This window comes from Sesamum indicum, linkage group LG5 (genome assembly GCF_026168435.1).
Source record: "Sesamum indicum cultivar Baizhima isolate 11 linkage group LG5, ASM2616843v1, whole genome shotgun sequence".
In the NCBI taxonomy this organism is placed as follows: Eukaryota; Viridiplantae; Streptophyta; class Magnoliopsida; order Lamiales; family Pedaliaceae; genus Sesamum; species Sesamum indicum.
In genome coordinates this window covers 1,812,013-1,838,613 of record NC_142661.1, presented here as the reverse complement: position 1 = coordinate 1,838,613, position 26,601 = coordinate 1,812,013, and the positions used below count along the sequence as shown (strand labels likewise).

General features: G+C 35.2%; 1 protein-coding gene across 3 annotated transcripts; it reads left to right on the top strand.

Moving 5' to 3' along the window:
* The first annotated feature begins 12,545 nt into the window (after positions 1 to 12,545).
* LOC105162829 (villin-4) lies at positions 12,546 to 26,193 on the top strand. Of its 3 annotated transcripts, none has more exons than XM_011080972.3 (23): positions 12,546 to 13,271; positions 14,645 to 14,720; positions 14,935 to 15,034; positions 16,762 to 16,830; positions 16,917 to 17,153; positions 17,233 to 17,410; positions 17,493 to 17,625; positions 18,121 to 18,283; positions 18,377 to 18,524; positions 18,688 to 18,788; positions 19,556 to 19,711; positions 20,680 to 20,748; positions 20,850 to 20,918; positions 21,034 to 21,171; positions 22,413 to 22,541; positions 22,783 to 22,930; positions 23,057 to 23,067; positions 23,373 to 23,513; positions 24,183 to 24,308; positions 24,390 to 24,455; positions 24,902 to 25,229; positions 25,305 to 25,513; positions 25,596 to 26,193. In XM_011080972.3, the coding sequence occupies exons 2-23, from the start codon at positions 14,665 to 14,667 to the stop codon at positions 25,707 to 25,709; spliced, it is 2,889 nt and encodes a 962-aa protein (XP_011079274.1). In that variant the 5' UTR covers positions 12,546 to 13,271; positions 14,645 to 14,664; the 3' UTR covers positions 25,710 to 26,193. The 3 variants fall into 3 exon arrangements, with proteins under 3 accessions (XP_011079274.1, XP_011079275.1, XP_088736321.1); XM_011080973.3 differs by having other exon boundaries at positions 14,634 to 14,720; XM_088880195.1 differs by lacking the exon at positions 12,546 to 13,271 and adding an exon at positions 13,375 to 13,500.
* Positions 26,194 to 26,601: the final 408 nt, after the last annotated feature.

The following is a 26,601-nucleotide window of genomic DNA, read 5'->3' as shown; positions in this document are numbered from 1 at the left end:
TACAAGTGTTGAACACGTAAAGCGTGGGACCAAAAGTGAGAATAACGCTATCTAGTGGGACCAAAAATGATATTTTGCCGTTGACCAACATGGACCATACCAGCTGACTAACGGCACGTGCGTGTCACGTGCCGTTTCCGTCAGTTTTTAACGGTGTGGGACTAAAAGTGTTCAAAAATTAGGGTTTTGGGACTATAAGTGTTGAGCACCTAAAGCGCGGGACCAAAAGTGAGAATGGCCCTATTTAGTGGGACCAAAAGTGAAATTTTGCCAAAGTAAAAAGAAGAGTAAGCTCGTTGAGGGAAAAGGCCCAATTATAGGCCCATAATCATTTCCATCCACTAATCGATAGTAATGAATTGGATTGGGCCTGGCCCCTGACTTTCAAGCTTCTTTGTAGATACATATAAATTATTTTTTAAAAAATATATACATATATAATTGTATTATTAAATTAAACTATCAATTAATTGTTTAATAGACAGTTCAAAATTATTATGAAATTATAAAGAGAAAATAAAATAATAAATTTATATAAAATAAGATATATATATACATCTGATCAGACTTGTACTCATAAAAATCTCGACTTTAATTATTATCCAAAGAACTTAACGTGAAGAAGTGCATAAATATTTAGCCAAAAACTATATAATTTGTTATCCATTTGATGACTTGGCCCTCTGCGCACGCCTTGAATTGGATAAGCAATTAGGTCGGTCTGCAACAAAGAAAGTCTCGACGGGTGGGCCCTAGTTAAAATCTTCTGAAATTTGAGTCGGATGTGAGTAATGAGATGATCGGGATCGCAACAGTGTTAGAACTCAAATTACTTAGTGTGTACTTTACGAACTGGGACAACTCTGGTATATAGGAGGCAATTGTACGGTACCGAAGTTACATGCCGGCTCTGTAATTCTTAGATAAAAGAGGCATCAACAGCTACTATTTCGAGTTAGTGGGTAAGTCAAACCGTATCTAACATGGGCAAAACACACGGATCTTGTCCCATTATTTCCGCATATCATTATTTCTTCTTAGCTTAAACAAACATTAGTGATTTTTTTATTTAAATAATAGTTATATGGTAAAAGTCTCTACCATTTCGTTCTCACAAAAAAACTTGTATTATAATTAAATTATTTTATACTCAATAATTTATTTTAGCATTTATTACCTAACAACTCCAATAATTATTCATTATGCAACATAAGGGCTCTTTCATTGTCATGAGATTTTGTGCAATTTTTATTTTCATGTGCATTTATTCCTCCTATACAATAAGAATTCAAAAAAACACTTGAAATTAAAATATAAGTAGAGCATTGAAATATAGGTTTATTTAATTAGTGGAATCACATTTTGACCCAAGAATTATGATATATGTTTTTTTACTCATTTTTAGAGGGAAATTATATGCATTATTATATAGGGATAATTACACTCCTAACCCCTGAAATTTGATATAATTATATACAGATTCTCAGTGTTTGAAAAATTATGTTCAGTACCCCAACTTGAAATTTACCTGTCAAGTTAACAGAATGTCAATCATGGTACAAAAACCAATATTTGCCTTTTGGCAATATGGGTGCACCCAAAATAACATAAATGATAACAATTAAACAAAATTTAATCCGTTAAGTATGTTTAATATTAGTTTTAGTATGATAATTATGCCCATTTTTTTTTAAGTTCAATAATTTAGAAAATTGATTAAAAATAGCCTTTCGATTGATGATTTTTTCTTTCTTACATGAAAATATCACGTGGCAGGTCAGTTGGATATTTTTTTTTATGGATTTTTAAGCTTATATGACAATTAAAATGGGGTGGAAGATATGTTGGACATATTCTGAATTATGTTATAATTTATAAAAAGTAAAATTATTATTTAAAAAATAAAAATTAATAAAATATAATTTCTATAATTAATTAATACTTAGTCAAGCACATATTTAACTTTGAAAAAATGAATTTACTATATAACTCTTGTACTGTAATTTAAATTTTTCAATTGAAATTATAAACTTTAAATTTAAAAAAATTTATATATTTTTTTAGAATTCTGATATTTAAATAATGAGTCACTATCCATGGTCACATGTCATTACACGTGTATAAGTTGTCAGAAATTCAAATTTCCTGCCACGTGGGCAATTTTCGATTAGTTTTCAAAATATCGTCGGAAAATTGCGTACAAAATTCTAATTCATAAATTTTTTTATAAAATTGCGTACAAAATTCATAAAATTTAATTAGAAAAAAATATTTATGCATTCATAAAAAAATATTGAATAATAAATTTAACACATATTTATAAGTTTACAATCAAAATAGTTCAAATCTAATACGAAACATAGATTTTTAATTAAAAATAAAATAAAATACATAAAGAGTTATGATTCTATAAAGAATACTCATAAATAATATTTATTATTATTATTTTTATCATATTCTTTCTCGATCTCGATCACATCTCAACATTGAACGATGAATATATTAACATCTAAAATTAATTGACCTATGTAAAGTTAAAAAGTATTTTGCTATCTATATATATCCAGAAAATTCTAAAAAACATACAAAAAAACTCCGAATAATATTTTAAATATTATATAATTTTTTTTTCTCTGTATTTAAATCGTCAATTAAAAATATATATTTTGATTACTATATTTATATAATAATAACATAAAAAAGGTAAGATGACATTAAATATTTCAAAAATTAAATCAAACATATTTCACAGTCAATTTTTAAAATTGTCAGAGTAGATGCAGATAGACTCAATAAATTAAAGTTTGGTACTAACTTATTTGTTTAAAAAATAATAATTTTTTTGGATGAGAATGAATACGCTTATCTAAATTAAATGAAATGAAAGGTAATCTATACCCCACAAGAATATAGCTTAATAGCAATAAAAAAAATCAACGTGGAGCTAATAATTAGTAAATAAAATTTTTGTTGCTAAATTATATTATTTAATATAAAAAATTTACTTGCTAATATATTTAATGACAAATTAAAAAAAAATAGTAATGAAAAATTACTTGCTAATGAATTTAGCAACAAATTTACTTAATAATATATATATATATTAAATAATATAGATTATAATGAGAACAACGAGAAAATTTTACTTGTTAATTAGCTCCATACTAATTTTAGCATCAAATTTTTTAATAATTATTGAATTATTTTCTTGTAGTGATATATATATATATATATAAAGTATATTGAATTTTATGGATAAGGATAAAACAACAACAAGTCTCTCTAAACTTAAATTTAAAAAGACAAAAAAAAAATGATCTCTTATGTGACAAAATATTATACAAAAATACCATCCAATTAAGTGCAAGTTGCACTTATTTGGATGGTTTCAATGTTTTGTTTTATTATGTACAGAAGAATCAATAAAATAAAAATAACCATCCGCAGAATTTGAATTTGAAAATTTTGCATTTAACCCTATGTAATATTGAAAATGCAAAAATTTCTCTATAAAAAAATAATAATTTATCTTCACGTGTTTTTAAAAATAAAATAGAAATCCCTCCTAACTAAGGAGTATAAGTAACACAGCGCAATGATTTTTAAGAATAAAATTATTTTTATAAAATATATATACATAATATATTAATACTTATATATATAATTTAATTATTTATAATAATACATATAATTACTTGCTAAGATAGAGCAACCTTTCCACCAACCTTTTGCACACTGCTGGTTGAGGAAGTATATTATTTGCTTGAGTTGAAAATTTAATTTCTGCTGGAAGGGGTGTAGTGGTTGGTTTTGCATCTTGTAATCCCATGTCTGTCAATATATCTTTGATGTATTTGCATTTTGTAAGAGCTAATCTTTCTGGAGCTGTAGCTATTTCCAAGCCCAAGAAATATTTGGTTTTGTCTAAATCTTTAATTGTAAAAAGATCATCTAAGTAACTCTGACCTCTGCAATTTGAGATTCCGAAGGTCCTGCAACTAAAATGTCATCCACGTAAACAAGCCAAGCAATAAAACCTGTAGAAGTTAGCTTTGTAAACAAACAATAATCGTTTCTTAACTGTTTAAACCCAAAAGATCTTGGTAGTGAATTCATGGTTCCATATTCATGATGCTTGTTTGAGACTATAAAGAGACCTTTTGAGCTTGCAAACATGTCCATGAGGCAGTGGATAACCTTTTGGTCATTCCATGTAGACTTCCTCGTCTAAATAGCCATGTAAGAATGCATTGTTGACATCTAATTGATGAATATGCCATCCCGCAGAAGTTACAAACTGCAAGCAAGGACATAACTATAACAACTTTAGCCACTAGTTAAAACTCTAAAAAAAAGTCCACCCCTTCGATTTGGTTGTAACCCTTAGCAATCAATCTTGCTTTGTATCTATCAACTGTGTCATTTGGTGTAAGTTTAAGCTTGTATCCTATCTAGACCCTACAGCTTTCTTATCTTCAGAGAAAGGTGTTATGTCCTATGTTTTATTTTCTTCCAGAGCTTGTATTTTTGCCTTCATATCACTAATCCACGCTAGATATTTTGTTGCTTGAGTATACTACCTTGGTTCTTGCAAGCTGGAAATAGAAGCAACAAAACCTGCATATGTAGGGGTGACAACGGAAACAACAGGAAGAGAGTGAGCTGAAATATAATAGTAGACAAAATCATCCATCCAAGGCGGTCTATTAATGATTCTAGTGGATCTCATAGGTTCAGTAGGTACAATAGTTGTGTCTATAGGGTGTTTCTTTGGATTTTCTACCACAATAATAGGTGCAAAAGAGTCTAAAACATTCATAGGGGAAACACTGGAATCATGAAGAGGTAACGGAAGTGAACATGTGATAGGATCTGTCTGTTGTCCCTCATAAGGAAAAGTATCCTCATGAAAGACAACATCTCTGGTAACTAGTGAAAGACAACATCTCTGCTTACTAGTGTTGTCTTTTTCTCAAGACCAAACAATTTATACCCTTTTTGGCCATGCATATATCTAAGAAAGACACATTTGGATGCTCTTGCGTCAAATTTAGACTTTAAAGGTAAAGTTTTTATAGCAAAACAAAGGCAACCAAACACTTTCATCTGGTTATAATTCACGGGTTTATTGTACAATTTTTTATAAAGAATACTCCAGTTAAGAATTTGAGTTGGTAATTTGTTTATAATATAAGTAGCTGGGAGAAAAGCTTCAATTAAAAACATCTTAGGTAAGGATGATGAAACATAAGTGCTCTTACAACTTGCAAAAGATGTTTATGTTTTCTTTCAACCACCCCATTTTATTGGGGTGTGTATATATAAGGTTTTTGGTGTAAAATGTCTTCATTTCTTAAAAAAGTTTGGCATTGATTGCTTAGAAATTCAGTTCCATTATCAATTCTTACGACTTTAATCCGTTTATTGAACTATGTATTTATCATCTTATGAAATACTATTAATAGAGGTATTAGATCTGCTTTCTGTTGCATTAAAAAGGTCCGTGTGCACGTGTTGTAGTCATCATTTAACTGCAGCATGATAAGAAATGTTGGTTATAAGGGCCCCAAATGGCAATATGTAGAAGATCAAATGGAGCTTCTGATACAGATTCACTCAATGCAAAAGGGTTGTTTAGCCAATGGAAAATATCACAACTATGGATTTTATTCTGAGTTCCCTTTAACATGGGGATGTGATTAAGTAGATTGGAGGATGTGTGACCTAGTCTCCTATGCCACACATCTAAGTCAGATACTGCAATATTCATCAAATGTTCATCAAATGAATTACTATATTGTTTAATGGTTTCCATCTTGAAAGATTCCTCATCCAGTATATAAAGCCTTCATATCACTTTTCCTACAGTCACAATTTTTTAGTCTTGTGGTCCTGCAATACACAATTAGAATCAGAAAACTTAAAGATTATTGATGAGAAATCAAATAGTCTATTGATTGACATAAGTTCAATTTCAGCTTAGGTACATGTAATACATGTGTGAGTTTAATATTATTTGGCAATAGGACATTTCCTAGCTTTTGAACTGGTTGCTTTGAACCATCTGGTAGATGTATTCAAGACTTAGTTATGGTACAATCAAAGGATTCAAAAAGACCTCATTACTACACATGTGTGTTGATGCTTCACTATCAATAATCCAAGAATTTATGTTTAATTCATTGCAAGATTTATTTATCATTGATTTACCTAAAAAGTCATCAAACTCATCCTGAAAGTTTGGTTCTGTGTGATCTGTTCCCATCATCAATCTACGAATCTCAGACCTGATTAAGTTTGAGATCACTCTTTGATCCACTGGATCCTCTATTGTGCTTGCGACATGGTCTTCTATTTCTGTTGTGTTAAGGGCTTGACTGGTGCTGGTTTGTCATCTTTTCCTTTCAACGAGAGTTTTATACCAATCAGGGTAACCGTAGATTTCAAAACATGCGCTCTTCAAATATTTAGTCTTTCCACATTCCTCACAAACCATATTCTATTTTTGTGCCTGTATTTTCTTTCTTTGTGCGATTTTTGGGGCAAAGCAAGTGTTTCTTCTATTGTCTCTGGCCTGCATTGCTATATTCTATATAGAGTTTGAAATGCCAGAATTTACTTCCCTTTGTTTTTCCACCCTCAAAACATTAGAATAAGCTTTGTTTACAATTGATAGAGGTTCCATCAGTAGGATTTGATTCCTTACATGATCACAGCTATCATGTAAACCAATAAAAAATTGTATGAGTTGATTGGAAAGATTTATATCGGCTATGATCTAGATGCCCCACATTCACATTGAGCGTTGCATAGTATGCAAAGATTGACAGATTTTTCTATGAGACAGAAGTTATTTCTCTTTGTATTTGATATATCATTGGCCTATTACTTTTTTCAAAACGTGTCTCCAACTTTTTCCACAGTGTTGGAAAAAGGTGACCAAAAAGCCAATTAGATTGGCGGTTTTGGATGTATTCTATTCTGACATTAATTGATATTATGTAATATTATTTTAAGTGAACAAAATGAGTATTCGCTTATTTGACATTTACTTTATTGTGCTCATTCTGTATGTTTGCGTTTGCTTGAACATCGAAACAAAATCCACAGACCAATTGACAACCATGTAGTTGGGTCGCGCGTTGGATGGAGGTCATGAAACCAACTGCCAAAAAGTTGGGTTTGAAACGTTCCAAGTTAAGGACCTGGAGACTGGGGCATCGAGATTCCTACGGAGACTTGCATTAAGAGTTGCATTCAATTAGTGAGTACTGTATTTCATTGACGACAGACATGGAACGTCTATGCAATCTTGGTATGTTGATTGACCAGGTGTCAAATCAATTGAACTGACTTATAGGGATTGTCGTATGGAAGCCTTGGAGCTTGGTCAGTATGACTTGAATCCCTGGCTCTGATAGTACGGAAGTAGTCCTCAGTCTTGAGGAATCACGTACGAGGTGATTGTGTCACAGGCATGATCATCATAAGCCTTGTCCAGTGCAGTTAGAGTATGTAGCAAGGACGCTGAGTTTCAAGAAGAGGATTCGTCCCCTGTCAGTATGTGACAGAGGTATCTCCTATACACTTGGAGATGCATTCATGCTTTATGAACCTGTGGCCACAGTCGTTGATCGAATAGGAAAAAGAGGTTCCTATATTGAGAAACTTGGCGTAATGCGATTTTAATATTAAACATAGACGCCTAGTCCAGGATAGGAACTGACACCTAATTATATGTCCTAAACTAAGACCGAGATATGGTAGATGGAAGGACGGTACCCATATGTACTTGAGAGCCTAAATGTTCACACGGTCATTCACCTAGTCTCTAGTGCCATGAATAGTTGCTAGACGATCACTCATGATAACAAGCTTTCTTGATCAAGGGTTGATCATGAATTATTAATTAAATTAGATTTAGTTAATAATAGTGTGAGACACTAGCTCAAGTTTAGCTGAAAGGTGAACCTAAAGAGTCACACACAAATCACCGAGAAAGGACAAAGAATTAATTTAGAATTAATTCCGTAAGTAATTAGATTACTTACAAAAGAGAGATCCATTGGATTGAGAATCCCAAGAATAAATTAATGGCATTAATTTATATTAGGTTTGTCCTTATTATTTAATAAATTGGATCTTATTAAATAAAAAAGACAATTTGGGCTTATGTATTTAATTAAATTAAATACATATTAGACTCAATTGAATGAATTTTATTTAAACTGAATTTAATTAAAATTCATTGGGCCTTGAATTTTATTGGATAAAATCGGCCAACATAATATTTTGAGCCCATTTGGAAATTCTATGGAAGGATAAAATTAACCAACAAATTATATTTTTTGAAAAGTGCATTATTGGTCATTGTTGGGAATCTCTTTATTTGGAATAAAGAGAAACATACCTTGTAGATAACAAGAATATATCTAGACACATTCTTATCTATCAATACAAGATATATATATATATATGTTGTATAATTATTTGAAAAATAATTATCACACAATATTACACAACACAAGAAAAATAATCATCCTTCCTTAGAACCACTAGGCCGCGCCCTCTCTCTAATTCTCTTGGAGAATTCTTATTCTCTTATAGCAAGGAGTTTAAAAGATTTCAATTTTCGATGTGGTGTGAATGCACTTGGGGGGTTGCTACGTTAGAACCTCCGGTGAACATTTTGGCTTAGTTAACGAGAAAACAAAAGGGTATCATCTTTACGATTTTACGTTCTCGTTTACACCAATAGTCTCGTATGGTTTTTGTTTTCGTTTTTACTTCCGTACTACATTGAACGCCTTGGAACTCTAAGGGTACACCCCTTTCTTCGTTGTTTTTATGATTTAATTTTTATTATTGGATGCGTTTACGTTTACCGCTTCCGCTAACATGTTCCCGGATCGTACCACGCGATCCTTCACACAGTTTACTGGCCGAATTAACATAGAGAAACTCTCCACAATTTCTTTTGAAATAGAGTTTGGTATCCAATAAGTGACCATATAGTCATTTCTGATCCATTGCTCATATTCATCTGAGTTTTCTTTGGGTTTTGGCTTCTTGCCATTGATGAATCCTAGTTTCATTTTTGCCCTAATGTTATAAGTATAGATCTGCTCCATGACAGGTAATTCTTCCCATCTAGAAGCAAGGAAACAAGACACATCCCTGCATTATCTTATGCTTGTAGCTTCATCATTTCTGATTCTTCTGCTCACCATCTTTTGTTTATTCGGTTTCTCTTCTTTTTCAGCCATGGATTCTTGATTCACAGACTAGAAGCGTGAGATTTAAGGGAAAGCAAAAAATTTCAAGAACTATTAAAGAATGGTTCTGGTACCATGTAAAGAATTTAAAGAGAGAAAGAAGAAGATATCCATAGAACATAACAGTAAAATTCAAGGTTTGAATTGTAGAAAAAATTATGTTTTACAAGAAGGTTCCGCCCCTTTAAATAGAACAGGCTGAAGTAGTAGTTAAGCCGACTATTAGGCTTAAAATTAACTACTAATACCTAATTAACCGTTTAAGAAACCTCTAATGGCTATACAAAGCAAAACGCTATTTGCTCTAGCAAAAGCATAAAGTATATGGCTTACTAAAAAGCGCTAGTGCTAAGTGAGAGAACAAAAACATTAAAGGAGAGGAGTGACTTCAGCAACTGAACAACAACAATAACTCGAGTACTTTGTTTTCTTCATCCCAAACTGAAGTGTTGATGGTGCTATTGTAGACGGTACTTTAACTTCTTGCTTTTCCCTCTAGCCATGTATACTATTTACTGGAGTATTGCTGGTGACATTCGTAGCGGCCGTCTCTTCAATGTTGATGATGATCTTCCTTTATTTAGCCAGGGCCATGATTTTCTCCTTGACTATGAAGCAACTACCAATGGAGTGACTAACAGCTCAGTGATACTTGCTATACTTAGGGGCTGTTTAGCCTTTCATCTGTACACTTTGACTCAGGTAATTTGATCAAGTTTCTTTCCAACAGCTCGTTGAAAATGTAAGGCATGTGCAAGTTGGGAACTGGTATACCTTCTCTTGCAACTCTTTCAATATAAGCTGACGTCTTCCATTTGTCATACGCTGGTCTTCAAGATTTATCCCACTTTTTCCTAGCATTAGAGGAGATTTTGGCAGGATCCCTCTTGATGGTCATGGAATCCTTGAGCTTGGGCTTGGCGAACTTCTTGCTTTTGTTTGAGTTTGTCTCTTTTTTGATCGTTGATTGGGAAGACAATTTTGTGGTTAGCAATACTTAATTCCATGTCGTGAGCACGGGTAGCCAACTCTTCAAAGTTTCTTGGTTTGATCCCTTATAGAATGTAGAAAAACCCCTAATGCATACCTTGGATGATCCCTTATAGAATGTAGAAAAACCCCTAATTCCATGTCGTGAGCACGGGTAACCAACTCTTCAAAGTTTCTTGGCTTGATCCCCTAATGCATACCTTGGATGCACATTTCTTGTCTAGATGACTTTGAGAGTGTCATTGCAGTTCAAGTTGAAGGTGGACCATCGATTGATGTAGTCGACAATCAGCTCATCTTTTCATTGTCTTGCATTGGTGAGCTCAGTCATGCTCACAGTGAGCCAAGTATTATAGAAACAGTTGAGGAATTCTCTCTCCATTAGCTCCCAACTATCAATTGACTTTTGTTCTAAATTCACATACTAATAAAAAAGACATTACATTTGAGGAACTCAACAAATTGTTTAACCAACAGGTCGTCATCGGTATTGGTGTTGTTGAACGTCTCGATGAAGTGGGTGACATGTTGCTTTGGGTTGCCTTCCATCGAACTTTGCAGTTTTGGCGGTTGGTAGCCATCGACATTCTTAGGTTGTCAATTCACTTGGTATATGTCTTTGAGTAGGCAATCGAGTTCTGTGCAGATCTGCCGTAGTGGGCCTTGATGGTATTGGTAATCATCTCCTGCAGTTGTTCGACGAACAACAAACTAATGGAAGTCATGGAATGACTAGATTTCTGGTATGGACTCTTGCCTTGGTGCTGTTGGTCGTCATCGGTATTGGTGTTGTTGAACGTCTCGATGAAGTGGGTGACATGTTGCTTTGGGTTGCCTTCCATCGAACTTTGCAGTTTTGGCGGTTGGTAGCCATCGACATTCTTAGGTTGTCAATTCACTTGGTATATGTCTTTGAGTAGGCAATCGAGTTCTGTGCAGATCTGCCGTAGTGGGCCTTGATGGTATTGGTAATCATCTCCTGCAGTTGTTCGACGAACAACAAACTAATGGAAGTCATGGAATGCCTAGATTTCTGGTATGGACTCTTGCCTTGGTGCCTCTTCGTTTGTTTGATTCTCTTTTTCGGCATGTTTTGAAGTGAATGAGCGATTCTGGCTTGATTCTCCAACGTTTGTAGATTCGAGTTTGTTAATCAATTGAGCAATTTGAAGGTTTTTTGTCTTTCACAATCCTTTGGATGTCGGCTATGGCTTGGGCGATTTGAGCAACTTGTCCTCCATAGACATAACTTCAGTGATCATAGTGGGAAGAGTGGCAAAAGGAGTAGGTTTCAAGTTGATCTCAGTAGGGTTCGCCGAGTTCGAATGGTTAAAAGGAGAGGTATTCACGATCTTGCCCCCGATTGATGATTGAATGATAGTGGTGAAGTTGATGACATTTTTCTCATTCATGAAAACTTGGTTCGTCGAGTGATGTTTTAAATTCTAACTTAGGAGGAAGGAATGAGGGGTAGAGATGGTCCCTCTAGGTGTACCAGAAATTTATTCTCACAAAAATTTGTGAGTGCAAAAAATAATTATAAGATAACAAATAATATGGACCAAATGAAATATATTGATTTGAATATAAGTGGTTTACAATATTTGAATTCAAAATAATCGCCTTGTTACTCTCTTCGATTGTAGATTCAAGGGCTTAGAGTTCGTTCTTGAATCGAATTCGCAATCTTCTTATGATTTTTGGAAGGCTATTGCGTGCTATCTTTAAACATTATATCAATGCCTTATGGTTGCAGAACTTCATCGTGACAAAAAGCTTTTGTCTTGCTCTTGCTATGAATTTGTTATGCATTGTGTGTGTCCTTATGAGAAGATCCCTCTTTATAGGGGTGTTTATGACTTTAGGCAGATTCAGTTTCATGAACTTATACACCATGATCCTTGACATGAAAGAACTGTATTTGAACAAGAATTTGGTCAAATTAGTCAATCCAAAATTGAAAAAGTAAATTTATTTATTATAGATTGATCCATAAAAATAAATAAGACCCAAACTATTAACTAACTAAATTTTTTGAATTCAATTAATAATTCATTCTAAAATATTTTAACGTCAACAGATTTATTTATTTTTCTATAAATGTATTTTTCGTTGGAGCCAAACAAGCTCTAATAATCCATGCTGTAAAAATTTCAAATAGGAGTATTAAAAATAAAGATAATAATGAGGGAAATAGGGGGGTGGGGGTGGAATAGGGGGACCCACAACACAGCGAACAAGGGGTAGAGGCAGCTAAGCAAAAAACAGCATCTTTGCCTTTTGCTACCGAATAAGAAATAAGAAGACTCTTTTTCGCCTTTGTGGCCATCCATGAATCATGGCCGGTCACCGACTCTTCCGCTCTCTCTTTCTCTCTCCTGTCCCTCTCTCATCCCTTCAATTCGGAAGTCAGCTCTTCTTCTACTTGCCCATCACCCCTTTTATTTAAATCTTTCATTTCATTTGTTGTTTTTCGAGTTATCCGGGATTTTCTTCTGATTTTGTGTGCGAAAGGGGCGCTGTAGTTTTCACCAACTGGGATTGATTTTTATTTATTTTTTTAATCTTTCTTGATTGATAATTGCTTTTTGTGTTTTTGATTAATGAAATGGTTAATGGGTCTTTACAGTTCATTTTGTGATTACTGTGTTGAGAAAGGAGTCTTCTTTTTTAGCTGCTGTTAGTGATAGGCACGCCTGTCAGGCAACTCATCATCATTCCCTCCACCCCCATTTCTCTCTCTTTCTCTCTCTTCTGTCTCCCTCTCCCTCTCCCTCTCCCTCTCTCTCTCTCTCTCTCTCTCTCTCTCTCTCTCTCTCTCTTACATCAGAAAAATCTGCGTCTATCGAAATTCTTTCCTCTATTCTTGAGAGCCCAGTTTTCTTTTTCGGGAAATCTGGGCTGTTGTTTTTTTGTTGATTAAGCTTAGTTGAGTCGTTGGATTTGGATCTGTTCGATTTACTTCAAGTGGGGCTTGAGGAATATTACCGTCGTCAGATAGTAAAGGTGATTAATTAGCTCTACAGAGCTCCTCTGCTTTATCTTCTGTTTCTCTTTTCTCGACTTTCTTTGCTGATTTGGGTTTTCCTTTGACTATATTCTTTGATGTTTGAGTATGGGGCGTGTGCGTGGGCTGGTGCTTCTTTTAATTGGTAAATTTTGAGTCCTGATGATCAGGGAAGCAGCCATTTTCATTTGAAATAGTGGTGCTGCTTTGGGAACTGTAACATTTGAGGTGTGTTATGTCTGAATGGTTGTCTTGTTTCGTAAAATCTTGCATTTGACGCAAAAGATTTTGTCTTTACTTCAATAAGTGAGTCAGAGTTTCAAGATCAACGGCCCCAAGAAATTGCAGAAAAGAGCTTGGCCCTCGTATGGGGATGCGAACTAGTGAGTTAGATAAAAAGTCATGGAGAGAAGTTTCTGATGGCAGCTGATTTATGGCTCTGCTGTGTCTTCTCTTTGGAAATCCAGATATTTGATTTATTCATTAATTGTCTTAATCATCAGACTGGAATTAAGTATTTGGGTGAATTGCACCTAATTGACGGAACGGACGAAATGTCAGTTGCAACTTACAAGGAATGGGAATGGACAGGAAGTTGTCTATTTAGATGGTCCATTCAGCCCAGAGGTCAAGTTTGAAGTTTCATATTAGCATTGTTGGACTTGGACCGTGTTATGCATTTGAGTTGTATATCTGCAAATGTGCAAAGATAAGCATGGAAGTCAGTTCAGAGGCTTGGAAATATGATAAATTGAATGAGAAGCACAAACCTAGATAGATTTGGATAGCAAAGGAGAATGAATGTGAATGTAGCTGCTCCCACAACCAATCTGTGCTGGAGAGGCTTGAAGTGTTGAGAAAGTGTACGAGGCAATTCAATTGTTCCTGCAGATTAAGTGGAACTAAAGACTATTGTTCAGATGTGTTTATGTTATATTGGAAACAGATACAGGGAATGCTTTAATTGGCCGGAAAGTTGATTGAACTGGAGTTGGGGTAAGGGTATTGCTGGTTGTTTCATAAGTCCGAAGAGTGGCATTCCCGCTGATTGTTCCTGAAAGATACTTTAGCCATGAGCTCGTCATGAAGAGAAACTCATAATTACTGAGTGCAATAGTTGTTATTCCCTGCAAAGAACTTATGATCGTCTTGCTTGGGATTTGTAACCCTGTTTGTTTGCTTTTTTCTGTCCATTTTAAATAATTGGTTCAGTAAGTGCACTGTTTAATAAGTAAAGCCATGCTTCTAGATGATACTTTTCATGTGCTTCAATTCTAAACCTTGTATAGTATTTTTACTTTTTCAGCAAGTTTGTCTTTTCTTTTAGTGTTACTTACTCAATACCACATAATTTTCCATAGTCTTGTTTCAGGTCAAATTTGGATAATCACTATGGCTGTTTCAATGAGAGATGTGGATCCAGCTTTCCAGGGGGCAGGACAGAAGGCGTATCCTTATGGGAACTTGTTATTTGCAAGTCTTATTAAGTTGCATTGAAGTATTTATATTCACACTTGCGCAATGCAGTTTGCAAAATAGTTTTCAAAAGGATTCACATTAGAACCTTTTAAGATAGAAGCTTAGGTTGCATAAGTAAGACATATTGCAGTGACATATCAGTATCACGACTTCATATATATTTGCCTCCTTGACTTACTCTAGTGGTATTGAGATATGGCGGATCGAAAATTTTCGTCCTGTCCCCGTGGCACAATCTTCACATGGAAAATTTTTCACTGGAGATTCCTATGTGGTTTTAAAGGTAATTTTGATTTCTTATTCTCCAGAACTAGCATCTTGGTCTCTACTGATTATTTAGTGGAGAGCAGGAACCCCACTTTGGGTGGAGCACAAATGCATCTTACATATTTTATTCTAATTTCCATGTTCTGCATGTACTATTGCTCATTAGAATGGTTGTTATTTATGCTTTCTAATTTTACGCCAACCCCTCACTCCCCCCAAATACCTCTTATAGACTTGCATCTAGATTTTGACCTTTGGTAATGTGTCGTTTTGGCTTTCCAGTAAATCATAAACATCATACTTGAAGGATGAGTACGACTGTTAATGATATTGTTTTCTGATCCTTCTAGCATTTTGCATGAAAACTTCTTGTGGACCCTGTGGCTATCTTCAGAATATTCTTAATACCTCCAATTATGTGTCATTGTTGCTCTGGTTTGGTTCTACGAGTGCTACGCTAACAGTTGCTAAGACTGTCAATGCTCGTTCACAAGTCCTCTTGAAGTTTCTCAAACCAATCTTGAGCCAAAGGTTATGACTTGGACTTAAATTCGAGCTGAGCACATGCTGTGTAGACTCGGCTTTGATTGGGCTTGGATTTGGCCAAGTAATAGAGTTATATAGGAAACGTATAAAAATAAGTATACAATAACTATATGTAAAATGTTTGAATTTTTTATCAATCCTGGTAATTCCAAAATTTGAAGACAAGTAGGGAAATTCAAATGCTCACAAGTTGCTAACGATTATGTTTTATTTAATTTATTGTGGAACTAATTGGTGGTTTGACTCTGTCGATTTGAAGTTCAACAATGTTTCACTTTAGAATAGATAGAATTTGATTTTATTGTTTTGAAGTTGTTTCTTATTATTTGGTATTAAAATCTGTATTATTAATTTTACTGAAAACTATAGAACAAAATAAAAGTTGGGCTAGCTTGGGCTTGGCTTGAAGGTCGTAATCAGACCAAGCCTGAACTTTGAGCAAAAGAACGAGAAAAACTTTAAGCCTAGATGAAAAAGCTACTATGGAATTAAATCGAGCGCAAGCCTAAGCAGGGTCAGACACGCGGTTGATAGCCGTAATGATTGGTTAGTGGATCTTGGTAATTATAAGTTATATAATCATTTGTTGAAGTACAAATCACATAGTTTTGCATCCAGTCAGTTGGATTGGTGCTAATTTCTTTACTTAATTTAAATGCTGAATATTTGTTCCGGCCAAGTAGAATTCTAATTACCCTTGAAAATGTATTTAAAGTTTCTTGAGAGCTCTGCAACTATAGGGCAGTAGTTATCTACATTTGCTGTACTCTCTGTTGCATTAATTTACTGCTTTCCATTTTTTTAAAAACTTTGCAACCATAATATTGGACATTCTTTTCAAACATTCTGAGGCCGGAAATGAAAAGAACCTGTCAAAGAGTGACAGGATAAGAGAGATGATGGGCTGGTTTTGATGGTGGTTTGTGTGTACAAAGATCAAACTGTCAACCATCTGCACCAATTACGCCACAGAACCAATTTACTAAAAGAAAATTATTAAATCTTGCTCCAAACATTTCATGCCTATAGTCCCTTGTTGATGCTCAAATGTGTGTTTCTATAATTAGTGCATAACTCATGTTTGCTATATGCCATGCTATTTCAGTTTTTCTTATGTCTTATCTTATTATTTCCTATGAATATGATTATGTTGGAGGTATTTATCTCTAGTGTGACCCAGTACTCTCCTTTCTTCAGACCACTGCTTCGAAAAATGGTTCCCTGCGTCATGATATTCACTATTGGCTGGGTAAAGATACCAGTCAGGTAAGTCTTTATGGCTATTGTTTATATCTTAGTGGATGTATTTCTCTGCAGTTGTTTCCTGATTCTATAAACATTATCGTATACAGGATGAAGCCGGCACTGCAGCCATCAAAACTGTTGAATTAGATGCAGCCTTGGGTGGGCGTGCTGTTCAATACCGTGAAGTACAAGGCCATGAAACAGAGAAGTTCCTGTCCTATTTTAAGCCATGTATAATACCTCAAGAAGGTGGAGTTGCCTCGGGCTTCAAGCATGCCGAGACAGAAGAACACCAGACTCGTTTGTACGTATGTAAAGGAAAGCATGTTGTTCATGTGAAAGAGGTAAGATTTCTCTCACAGGCTTCTGGTGGTGCATCTTCATAGTACCAGTGTTCACATTTACTATGTTCTTCGCTGACAGGTGCCTTTTGCTCGATCCTCTCTGAATCATGATGACATCTTTATTCTCGATACAAAGTCCAAGATTTTTCAGTTTAATGGTTCCAACTCATCCATTCAAGAGAGGGCTAAAGCTCTGGAAGTTGTGCAGTACATTAAAGATACTTACCATGATGGAAAATGTGAAATAGCAGCTATTGGTAACTGTGCCACAAATTGAATGTTTTCGATGTTGATACTGTGTGGTGGATGATACATTGTTGCCTTTTCTTTTGACTGCAGAAGATGGAAAATTAATGGCTGATGCTGAGACCGGAGAGTTTTGGGGTTTCTTTGGTGGCTTTGCTCCACTTCCAAGGAAAACAACCATTGATGAACCAAAGAGCGATGATGTTGGTCCTTCTAAGCTCTACTGGTATTCAATTTCTCCACTAGCACTGCTTCCTCAAGTCGTTTCTCATATGCATCTTGTTTTCATAGGGTGGATTAATTTGTCGTGGTTTATTGTTCAGTTAGAAAAGTTCTTGATGCTTTGAGGATTGAAAGACCTAAATTGAATATGAGGAGTTTGTAACCAATTTATTTGCAGTGGAAATAAAATTGAACCGACTTTCCACCAAACATGCTGATGCTTGTTTGTTCCTCTTTTTTCTCTAAAAATACCTGGTTTTCTGCATATATGTTGCATAGGAGTACAAAAGTATACTTCTGCTTCTCTTCCTTGGATTGATACTATAGATATGATGTCAATGGATTTGCATTTCCGAATTCTGATCCTCTTCCCTGTCTCACCAATTAACTAAATGGACATTTGCTGAAAACATTTTATCTTTGAAAGTAACTGGTCTATGTTAAAAAGACCATAGAACTTTGACATGTTGGTTCTGACAATTGTTTCTAATGTTCCTAGTGTTGAGAAGGGAGAGGCAGTACCTGTTGAGGTTGATTCTTTGACAAGGCAGTTATTAGATACGCATAAATGCTACATTCTCGACTGTGGGAAGGAAGTCTTTGTTTGGATGGGGAGAAGTAGTTCTCTTAATCAAAGAAAAGCTGCAACCAGCGCTGTTGATGTAAGTGTAGCTACTTTAGTTACTCAAGGCTTTTCATGTGGAGTTTTGGGTACTAGTCTTATCAATTAAATTTGCAAATGTTTTCATTAACAGGAACTACTGCGTAGCTCTGATAGATCCAACTCTTATGTAATCCGTGTGATTGAGGGGTTTGAGACGGTGATATTTCGCTCAAAGTTTGACTCCTGGCCTCAATTAACCAATGTGGCTGTTACTGAGGATGGTAGAGGGAAAGTTGCAGGTCAGTGATAGATATGGCAGATTTATGCTACTTCCAAATGTAGATTCATTCATGTAACATTTCCGTGTGCCCTGGGTTCCTCCTCATCGCCATAATTAACCAGAATACTCACCTTCATTATTTGTCAATTTCTTATTGTTGGTTTACATTTGATGCTCTCTAGCACTTCTAAAGCGTCAAGGGGTTAATGTGAAGGGTCTTCTCAAAGCAGAATCTCCTAAGGAAGAACATCAATTGTATATAGACTGCACTGGAGATTTACAGGTGATGTGTAAACAGGATGTTGTTCTATGTATGGTATGTCAGAGAATTGGCTTCCTATTTTTCGTTTACTTTAATGATCTCATGAAACAACTATTATCACAAGAAGCAAATTCTAGAATTATATTCTTTAGAAGGAGATGCTGCTCAACTTTTTTATTCAAACAAAAATAGAGAAAGTAATCTAGTGGTGTTCAACCTTAACAAAAAAGGGACCTGCCAATTTGAGCCTTTAGCAACCAGTGGCCAACCTTTATATATGCATGTACAATCTTATTGTTCAGTTTCCACCCAGAAACAACGCCCTTTACTTGGCTGAGTTGCAAAAAGAAGCAAAGAACTGGGTTATTATTTGCAAATTGCAGGTTTATTAGAAGATATAGTGCTCAGGAATTCAGAAAAATGTGAATTGGTCTTTGGAGTTGAAAAGAAACCTTCAGGAAAGCTGTTGTAAAGTGAAATGTAATTGGACAAAAATAAAGGTATAATTTGGTCACATTGCTTTCTCAAAAGCTTAAGAAACATGCAAGAGGAATTAGTTGTCTTTGAGATTCATGTCTATCGTATTTGCTGTAGTCTCCGCAAACCTGTCAAATACTACTTGGGTCTATGAAACACTTTTCAAATAAATACACTTCTATTACTTAGGCAAGCGAAGTCTTTCTCTGTGCATTTTCTTCTCTTAATTATTATCTCTCTCAGGTAATATTATTTCATCACTTGTTTCACTGCTTCTACTGATTTTTCACCTTCCTGCTCACAATGCCCAGGTATGGCGTGTGGATGGTCAACAGAAGACTCTTCTTCTAGCTTCAGATCAGTCAAAGTTTTACAGTGGAGATTGCTATATCTTTCAGTATTCTTATCCTGGAGAAGAAAAAGATGAAACTCTAATAGGGACATGGTTTGGGAAGCAAAGTGTTGAGGTGAAGCCTTCATATATTCCCAATCTTCTTCTGCCTTTTGCTTTGCAAAATATATATCATTTCTAGCAATTTACCTTATGCACAAATTTCCACCCTCGTTGAGTATGTTTCTGCACATGGCAATTCCAATGATAAAAGTTTTAGACAATTAATGGTGAAATATTGTATAAGATCTGTTGGATCATCTGACCTCGATAGAGGGCAAAATCTAGACATAACCAGATAGCTTCGTTAGCTGGAAATGAAAATTTGAACATTAGACTACTTGGATACTTTCATTTGCAAGGTTTAACATTCACCCAGGGAAGATATATGAAGGAAACAAAAATATGCTCTAGGAATTGCATAACAACCGACATTTTACCCTCTTATCCTTCCGACTATGAGAGACCACTAAACAAGGGGGTAATCCAATATAATTACTAGGGCCACTTGATGAATATTTACTAGAAACTAGGAGCTTGGGCAAATGGTTCTATGTTTTTCAACCAACATACAGAAACTTTCATGGATACACATCAGGAGAACGCTTACTCGTTCTAGTAATCATCATCCATTAGCTTTTAGGATGAAATTCATCATAAGAGGCACATTAAACAAGTTTTTCTTGATAGTTCCAACTAAAGCATTATTGTTAAACGACCACATCGTCCAAAAGTTTAAGTCGTCTCCCTTCACTCACTTGCAAATCTTACACGTGAGACCTTTCCTCTTTTTATAAATGGGTGGCACCGAGATTTGACATATTTGATACCATGTTAAACAACCACCTCATCGAAACATTAATATCTCAACAATTATATCTCGCGCATCAAAAAGGTAAACTTCTGGAATAAGAAGATACTGTATAAAATGACGATATTAAACTTTTAGTTTGTAACAACTTTTTCAAGCCATGTCATCTTTGTTTTAGGGGTTAGTACTGATTTGTTGATGGAATTATTGATCATGTTAATCATGCTCTATAGGAAGATAGGGTATCGGCCACTTCACAGGCAAGCAAGATGGTTGAGTCTCTGAAGTTCTTACCTGCTCAGGCACATCACTCTCCTTGATCACTTTTATTATGATTCTACTTGTCAATGCAAACTTCTAAATTGATGGATGTATTGATAGTTTAATTTCTCTGCATTGCTAGGCTCGCATCCATGAAGGAAGTGAACCAATCCAGTTCTTTGCCATTTTCCAGAGCTTCATTGTCTTCAAGGTTTGAGAGATGACAATGTCAACCTACTTAGAAATTCTTCCTGTTCTTATTTATCCATATCTATTATTTCAATGATTGGCTATGGAGTAAAATTATTTTATCTGCATGTCGACAGGGCGGTCTTAGTAAAGGCTACAAAAAGTACATAACCGAAAAGGAACTTCCAGATGATACATATTCAGAGGATGGACTTGCATTATTCCGAGTTCAAGGAAGTGGGCCCGATAATATGCAAGCAATTCAAGTTGAACCAGTAAGTCCTCTGTCCGTTTCCTTTTTGTTAAGTCCTATATGATTAGCAGCTGGAAATGTGTTTTTACCGTATCGGGCATGTCTCTGTTCTCTTGTAAACTTCAAGTTTTTGGAAAGCATCTAGCATGTTTCTGGTCTCTATTTCACCTATTAATCTTTATTATCTGATCGTTTAATTTCTTTTCTGTTTGAGGTTGTCTCTGATAAATTGCTTTAGGACTTTTACATTGCGGAAATACCAAATAGACCAACTCTGTTTATCTGAACAATAATGTTCCCAAAATGTTCTCTGTTGCAACAAAAAGTTCTCTACCTCATTTTGAATCTTAGTTCAGCAAAATCACATGTTTATCATTGCTTCTCATACAACATTTTGTAGTTTGCAAGATGAGTACATTTCTTCATAGCCTTTACGCAAACTAGATCTTATTATACCCCTGGCATCAAGATTTCCTAAATAAAAAGTGTGCAACATCGGTGACAGGAGGAAATGATTTTGTTATGTATTAGTAGGCGTATTCACAATTTGATAAATTGATCAAACCGTTACCGCACGGAACTTGAAAATTCAGCACATGCCGAAACCGAACCAAGAATTCTGTTCAGTGTTCGGGTTTTATTTTCTTGAAAATTCGGTGTTCGGTTCTGTTTCAATTTTGTGTTGGTACCGAGATACTATTTTTAATTTTATTTTATATATTGACACTATTTTTATGCTATTTGTATTATTTCACTTATTAAAAATTAAAAAGAGTAAATAAAAAGTGTAATTAATATATTTAATATTTAATACTTAATATTTAATTTTTAACTTTTTTTATAATTTAATGAAAAGTTCGGTTTACTGAATACCGGATCAAAATATAAAAAGAAAATAGCAAACCGAAACCAAAACTTAACTGACTAATTCAGTTTGGTATTCCGGTTTTACAGAATGAACACCTCTATGTATTAGCCTGTAGAGGATGAATGTTAGAGCTGTTGTTCTGGAAACCACTTTGATTATTGTGATGTTGGCAACAAGGGACAGCTTTTTATCTATTACCAAGTTCCCTTAAGCCATTATATATGACATTCAGAGCATCGAAGATACATTCTGATAGCAGGTTACAGCTGTTGTCATATGGACATCTATTTTCATCAAATAATATCCAGTTAATTATTGGTCAAATTCCTTTCCCTGCTCAAAATGTTCTATTTATGTAGCTTGGATATATAAATTTTGTTATTTTATTGATTCAGGTCGCGTCATCATTGAATTCCTCTTACTGTTACATACTACACAGTGGTTCCTCTGTCTTTACCTGGTCTGGAAATCTTACATCATCTGAAGCCCAGGAGGTTGTTGAGAGGCAGCTTGATCTTATAAAGGTCTGACTACCCTGGTCTATGGATGTTTCTCTCACCATACTGAGTTGAGCATATAGATTTTTCAGTTAGTTGCATGCTATGTTTTGTTGATGAGCACCTGATGCGATCTTTTTTACTGCTTGTTTTCTCATTAAGGCAAATATCTGAAGTCAACACCAATTGAGTGGTTGGAGTTGCTGGAGAAATTTTGTTTTGTCTATGTTACGTGTCCTTTACTTGTCAGACTTCTTTTCCTTTACAGCCAAACATGCAGTCTAAACTGCAAAAAGAAGGTGCAGAGTCTGAGCAGTTTTGGGAGTTGTTAGGTGGAAAATCTGAGTACCCAAGCCAGAGAATTGCAAGAGTAGCTGAGAGCGATCCCCATCTGTTCTCATGCACCTTAACGAAGGGTATGGCATCTTTTGTTACCAATTTTATATTTTCGCTATTGTTTCTGTTCGTTCCTAAAATCAACTAACTTGTGTCATTCATTTGTTTGTTATTCCAATCATGGCTGAACTTGCACTGGTTCTCAGGAGATCTCAAGGTTTGTATATTTCATATCTCCTTATTATCTAGGGAGAAAACAGTAATGCAATCTTATTGGCACTTTCAGCATTGCAACTACGCACTTTTACCATCCTTATCTACTAGTTCAGTATTTGGGAAAAAAGTCCTTGCTTCTGCATTGAGTATAACATGGAGAATGTACCCTCCGACATCAATGTTCTCATGCAGACACCAACATTTTGCCATTCGCCTCGATGCTATTTCTGATCTTATCATCTTATTAACTAATATATTTATTTTTTCCGTGGATGGTATGACATTGAATCATAATCTGTATTGCAGGTGACCGAGATATACAATTTCAACCAGGATGATCTAATGACTGAAGATATATATGTTCTTGACTGCCAATCGGACATTTATGTTTGGGTTGGGCAACAGGTGGAATCTAAGAATAAGATGAATACTTTAAATATCGGAGAGGTACACTTTAACTTGATTTCATGTTTTAGTTGTGGACCCAAGCCACTTCAAGTGAACTATGCTCGTGTCTTCTGAAGATTGTTTGACATTGTGCTTAGCATTGAAACTGTCAATATGCTTCAAATCTAACAATGCGCTGTGGCATTTAGAAAAGTCAAAGTTCTGATCCTCAAAACTTTGGTTGTCCTATAAACTGACTTGTGCTGTGAAGGTTTTATGCTCTTTTGTGCGTGATAGTATCTGTAGCTACTTTTTTCTGAGATACTTGGACCTGTGATGAACTTATGCTACGAAATCAAATGTTGCTAATGTTTATGATGTGCTTGGAAAATCTACAAAACCTATCAATAAAGGAGTAATTTAATATTATATGCTAAACTGTGAAAAGCATTTACTTCCATATCTGCCAGATTGTGATTTCTGGGTTGAATCCGTTATATGGATGATAATTAAACTTCTTTGTGATGTGCTTGGTTTGGGAATGTAGGGGTCGATCAGGTGTGTTATAAATCAATTTTTAGCTTGATCAAAACAACTTAATAAGCTTGTTAATCTTCTTCAGTTAGACGTGGACACGTCATATAAATTTTGGATCTTGCAGTTTGTTATGTTAAGATGTTCCATAAGTTATTTTGACACGTCTCCGTATATTTTATTGCTTCCAAGCAGAAATTTCTGGAGCGTGATTTTCTTCACGAGAAATTATCCCCCCACACTCCAATATATATTATCATGGAGGGGAATGAACCATCTTACTTCACTCGTTTTTTCTCTTGGGACTCCACAAAATCTGCAGTGAGTGCTATCACTATACGTCTGACATCCTTCTTCGAATTCAGAGCTTCATATTATTCTTACTTATTTCTATTGTTGCAGATGCACGGTAACTCTTTCCAAAGAAAATTGACGATTCTTAAACATGGGCGCACCCCTGTGTTGGATGTGAGTTTCTTTTCCTTCACGCCCCTTCAATTTTCTCTGTTATGTTAATTTATCATTGATAGATTTATTTCTTCTGTTATGATTTTATAATCTTCTTCGATAATGATTCTTGACTGAACTATTTGGGCGATCTATGTCGCAAACTTAGTCATGAACAGAAGACAATCAGGGTTTTCTTGAGACTAAATAATAGATAGACTATGTATTTGTAGTCCATTTCATTTTGTTTTAGTATTTTAGACTTTAGCAAGGATTAGATTTTTATAGATAGTTCTGTTGATGCAGTTGCATTTTGATAAATTCAGCACTTGATATGAGATGAGAATGTGAATCCCAAGTTGATGCTCATTTTATTTTATGATTAAGACAGAACTAAAAAGATACATGATTCTGGTAAACTAGTTTTATATTTTTTATTCCGTTTCTTATATGTTTTTGCATGATAGAAACCCAAACGGAGAACACCTGTCTCATATACTGGAAGGTCTGCTGCACCAGAAAAATCGCAGCGGTCTAGAAGTATGTCTTTTAGCCCTGACAGAGTTCGTGTAAGAGGCAGATCTCCAGCATTCAATGCTCTTGCGGCTAATTTTGAGAATCCCAATGCAAGGAATTTGTCAACTCCCCCTCCAATGGTGAGAAAGGTTTATCCAAAATCAGTGACACCGGATTCAGGAAAACTGCCTTCAAAGTCCGCAGCTATAGCAGCTCTAACGTCAACATTTGAGCAATCGGCTCCCGCTCGGCAATTCATTATTCCCCGTTCTCCTAAAGGTATAGCTCTTGTGTTTTTTCATGTCATCTACTTTTTCGGGAATGCATATTGAACTTCACTCCATTGTGTTAAAGTGAGCCCCGAGGTACAGAAACCAAAATCTGCGCCTCCTCTATCTAGGCAAAACTCAGTAGAAGAACTGAAGCCCAAGCCTGAACCCATCCAAGAAGATGTGAAGGAGAATGAAGCCGATGATGATGAAGGGCTCCAAGTACACCCGTATGATCGTCTTAAAACAACGTCGACTGATCCAGTTTCAGATATTGATGTGACGAAACGAGAGGTATGTATAAGACAAGCATTATTTACCTTAATGGTCATGCTTCAGTTAATGTTCATCTGATATTACGCACATCCTTCTCCAGACATATTTGTCCTCAGAAGAATTCAAGGTGAAATTCGGCATGACCAAGGATGTTTTCTACAAATTGCCGAAATGGAAACAGAACAAGCTTAAAATGTCGCTTCAACTATTCTGATCACTTGCAAGGCATCTCATCCATCTAAGCGTCCCAATGCAAGTCTTCCGACGAGACAAAGAACACCTGGAAACCTGTACGACTTTTCTCTTCATGTCATGCATGGATGCATTTTTTATACAGCAAAGAAACGATTTCCCAAGTGTGTGTGGGGACAGCATCAGTGCATTTTTAACTGCTTCTGCTCCCAGGATGCTTCTTTCTATACCTGATGAACAGATTCTGGATAAAACTGCCTAGTCTTGATACATAGAGAAGTTTGAATGCATAGGAATTTGCTCCGGTTTTCCCTTTTTGCGACTTGACATTCTTTTTGGTCTCTGAGGTTTGTTGCGAGCTTGCATTTTTTCGGTTTGTGCTTCATTTGTTTCCGGCAATGGGATTTAGGGAAGTTTTAGGTTTATGTAGCAAGATTGTGTGTACAGGAATGTAAACCAGTCCTTTCATTATTTGACTAGCCAATAAAAGTGTGCTTTTCTTTTCATTTTCTTCCCCTCTCTCAGTAGTGCAGGTTGGATTCATTGTTACGGGTTATTTTTAGTGAGTTGTGAGACTCGGAGTTTCAGAACATCGCATCTTATTATGTTCAAGGGACTTGTGTTTGGATTTTTATACACTAAAGTTGCTGATCAAATCATTCTTGGACTTCAAATCCTGGAACTTCCTAAGAAACGACTGTTGAAATTTCGTATGTTATCTCCGAAAATCATATCCATTTAAGTATGAATTTGCTTATGACAGCACTATGAGAAGAGGTCGGGTTTGTGACAGACTCACTGTTTGTTTGAAGGGTAGTTATCATTCAATCGGTTGTTGTAAAGAAATTCTAATGATATGGTCTTAAGATGACAGTTGCACTTATGTCTCTCCTCCTTTCGAATATCAAGAAAAT